The sequence below is a fragment of the Pygocentrus nattereri genome, chromosome 11 (assembly GCF_015220715.1).
Source record: "Pygocentrus nattereri isolate fPygNat1 chromosome 11, fPygNat1.pri, whole genome shotgun sequence".
NCBI classification, from domain to species: domain Eukaryota; kingdom Metazoa; phylum Chordata; class Actinopteri; order Characiformes; family Serrasalmidae; genus Pygocentrus; species Pygocentrus nattereri.
The window spans coordinates 6,766,487-6,770,112 of NC_051221.1; the positions used below are offsets into that span (position 1 = coordinate 6,766,487).

Sequence of the window (3,626 nt, forward strand, 5' to 3'; positions counted from 1 at the left end):
TTAAACTTGGAACTAAGTTGTAAATAAATCTGAAACTGAAACTTTGCTTGTGTGTAAAAAGTGATTTCAGAGCCACTCGGTTCTCCCTGATGGAAACTGTTTACCTTCAGTGTTTTGTGCTTCTGATCATTTTAATAGACGTCAGCGTCACTAATTAATGACGTCCTATTAAAAGACTGGTTTACCAAGAGAGACGCTGGAGGACTTTCACCTGAAATGAGTTCATGAAGCCAGTCTGGTTATAAAAATGATAACAGGACATCAGAGCCAGAATTACTCTTTTAGTACTTTTACTTTATACTTAAGTACATTTGAAGGGAAATACTTTAGTACTTTTACTCAAGTGGCGGTCTAAAGGGAGGAACTTCTACTTTTACTGGAGGAATATTTTACCTTGGGCGTCTCGACTTTAACTCGAGTTCATTGTTTTAAGAACAGGTGTTTCTTAAAAACTTGTTTCTTAAAAACTCAGTGAAGAGACGCAGGGAAACCCCACATCTCGCGCGCCTCCGCCTGATGGCAGCACGAGGCAGCGCGTGGAAGCGCGTGCGTGGGAGGTCCTGCCTTCGCCATGTCGGGGTGGTGCAGCGGCGGCGTGTTGAGGAAACCCTGAAGTGAACACAAGTAGCACCCCCCCCCCTCTTTCTCCTCCCCCTCCTCCAACTCTGTCCATCCATCCAACTGTCCATACATCTGTCCATCTCTCTATCTATCCCCCCGTCCACCCGTCCACGGATTCCCTCCCCTCTCTCTCTATCTCCGGTTCAAACTGCGCCAGAGCTGCCGCGCGCAGCCGCTGCCCGCTCCCTCCTCGTCTTTCTCCGCTCCGCTCCGTCTCCGTCTCCTGCATCCACGGAGAGCCGAGCCAGACGCGCAGAGAGGCGCCGAGTGATGCTGCTGCTCCAGCCGAGCCAGAGCAGCTCTCCGTGAGGGAGAAGGAGAGAAGGAGCAGCGCCCGTCCTCCGCCACAAGCCCATGAAGATGTCAAACGCAGTCATGGGTTTGAACCCCACAGACAGGGTGATTAAATGTAAGTCTCTCTCTCTCTCTCTCTCTCTCTCTCTCTCTCTGTCTCTCTCTCTCTTTCCCCTCATCCCTCTCACGCTTTTATCCCCCCAAAACTGCTGCCAAACGGGCTAATTTGCAGGAAGCTAAGCGGCTGAAGTTGGCTTCGTGTTCGAACTCCCCGGTCCACCTTAAATGCTGCAGCCGTTCCGTTCCGTCGCCTGTTAGAGCGTTACCACATTCTGCCGGCGCTACAGCGGAACAGCTGCAGCATTTAAGGTGGACCGGGGAGTTCGAACGTGAATCACATTTTTGTCAATTTGAGCAGTTTTGTGCCTCATTTGGATTTCTGAGAAACGCCATGTCGGTCGTGGGATGTGATGCAAACAACCAGACGAGGGGGCTTTTGTGCTGCTTATTCGGGTAAACGTGTCTGGCTGGCTGGATGGATAGAGGGATGGAGGGAGGAAGCAGCGCGCTTGCGCCTTGCTGCTGAATACGTGAGAGGGAGAGAGAGAGAGAGAGAGAGAGAGAGAGAGAGTGGAGAGAGAGAGAGTGGAGAGAGAGAGTGGAGAGAGAGAGAGAGAGAGAGTGGAGAGAGAGAGAGAGTGGAGAGAGAGAGAGAGAGAGAGTGGAGAAAGAGAGAGTGAGAGAAAGAGACAGCGAGGGAGAGAGAAAGGGTGAGAGAGAGAGAGAGAGAGAGCGAAAGGGGGGAGAGAGAGAGAGAGAGAGAGAGAGAGCGCGAAAGGGGGGAGAGAGAGAGAGAGAGCGAAAGGGGGGAGAGAGGGAGAGAGAGGGAGAGAGAGATTAGCATCTCGTTCCAATGAAATATTTTTTGGCACTTTGACGATGACAGCGAAAGGAAGACTTAAAGGTAGATCCTGCTTTAAAACGTTGTGCTTGTGGCTGCTGCTAGCCAGCGTCGCTCGCCCAGCCCGCCGCGGTTTCGTGGCCCGGTCTCTCTCTGCACGTTAGCGTAACGCTTCGCGGTTGATTGTGGGGGGATTTTTTTCAGAGCTGTGATGTTCTGGGACGCAGGAGGCGTTGAGGCTGCCCAGATATGGTTATGGACGCAGGCTCGTCTGTGGGCTGATGACATTGACTCGGTCCAGACGGCCTGCCTCACTGTCGGCTTATTCCTGAGTGCAAATCTAAGTCAGTCTATCGATTCCGCTGGGTGAGCTGCACTGTGTGGCCTGCAGACACACAACAGCCTCCGTGTATGGCAGATAGGCAGGCAGATTTAATGTGATAACGATGCAGGCTGCAGTGAGGGGAGCTCAGCCCAGTGCTTTGGTGCTTACAGTCATTCTCTTATAGACTGCAGGGGCAGATTCCAGACTGTGGATGTGGATCAGATACCTGATTTCTGGATGATAGGTCCTGGTGGACGAGGACATGGCTGGGGAAGGCTTTACCAGTAGCCGATACTCAATAACACTGCGATATTCAGGCAGACAGGGCTGTTAAATCAAGCATGGTTGTTGTCGTGGACACATATTAGACATGCAAGTGGCAGTTTTGACCAGATTTCTTTGTATCTGCTCCGGTATCACAAGATCCACCAGCACGTTGCTGCTATTAAAATGTGCCAGTCAGGACACTGCAGTGTGTGTGTGTGTGTGTGTGTGTGTGTGTGTGCGGTGTTTCTTTATTAATGCTGTGTGGTGATTATATCATAAAAACCATGACAAAAGCTTTGCTCATTACTGCGATGTTACATGCTTATATCACCACACGCCCACTGGGGTGTTTAACGCGTTCACGTATGTCGCGCCGGAGACTCGAAGGGGTTAAACAGGTGTGCGAGAAGCAATCACTTTAAAACGCTACCCTTTTGTCGGCGTAATGGAATTGTTGTATTAAGGAAGACGGTGTGGCGTAGAGCAGAACTGTTGGCAGCCACTGAGTGGACAGAATAAGGGAGGGAGGGAGGGAGGGAGAGAGGGAGGGAGGGGCGGGCGAGAGAGGAGTCTCATTGGGATCCACTCTAAATGGGCTATCCCTCATCGAGGGACTGCAGCCCACCGAAAATTATTCAGCGGCATATGCCGTTCACCATTAAATAATCATATTACGGCATATGCCCGCTGTAGGACCGCCTCAGTAGGGGGCTGCAGCCCTGGGAAGAAGTGTCGGGAGCGGAGGCAGCTCGTTTTCATGAGAAAGCTGCAGATGTGAGGGGCAGAGACAGGACGAGAGGGAGGGTTGGTGTGTGTGTGTGTGTGTGTGTGTGTGTGTGTGTGTGTGTTGGGGGGGTTCCTCAGAGAAATGGAAGTGGTGTGAACTGATGAGTGGTGTTCAGGGAGGGGAAGAGAAACTTCACACCAGATTCACAAGATACAAGCACACTCTTGCTTAATTAGTCGGACAATCTACGTCCAGATCAATCATTTTTAGTGGTTATTATGTTCAGTGTTCCGCATTAGGCGCAGCGCGCCGAGCGCGGCCATCTGTTAACTGCATTAATAACACTGTGATGGCATAGTAATTACAGTAACATGGCCGTGGACTTCACGGCATAACGTGGCAACGTGCTGCATTGTCTTCTGACTGACTGAGCATCTAGAACATGTACGTGAAGGATCAGCGTTCGGAGAAATCATTTCATGCTGCTTGCT

The 3,626-nt window shown here is 51.1% G+C and overlaps 1 protein-coding gene across 3 annotated transcripts in view; it reads left to right on the plus strand.

Moving 5' to 3' along the window:
• Positions 1 to 644: 644 nt before the first annotated feature.
• ppp3cb (protein phosphatase 3, catalytic subunit, beta isozyme) overlaps positions 645 to 3,626 on the plus strand; it is a 125,474-nt gene continuing 122,492 nt past the window's right edge. Inside the window, exon 1 of one of the 3 annotated variants that reach the window (XM_037542643.1) lies at positions 645 to 1,030. In XM_037542643.1, the coding sequence (XP_037398540.1) occupies positions 976 to 1,030 (55 nt within the window). In that variant the 5' untranslated portion in view covers positions 645 to 975. Of the gene's footprint in view, positions 1,031 to 1,753; positions 1,880 to 3,626 lie in introns of those variants that run through there. The other 2 variants (XM_037542641.1, XM_037542642.1) reach the window with 2 other exon arrangements.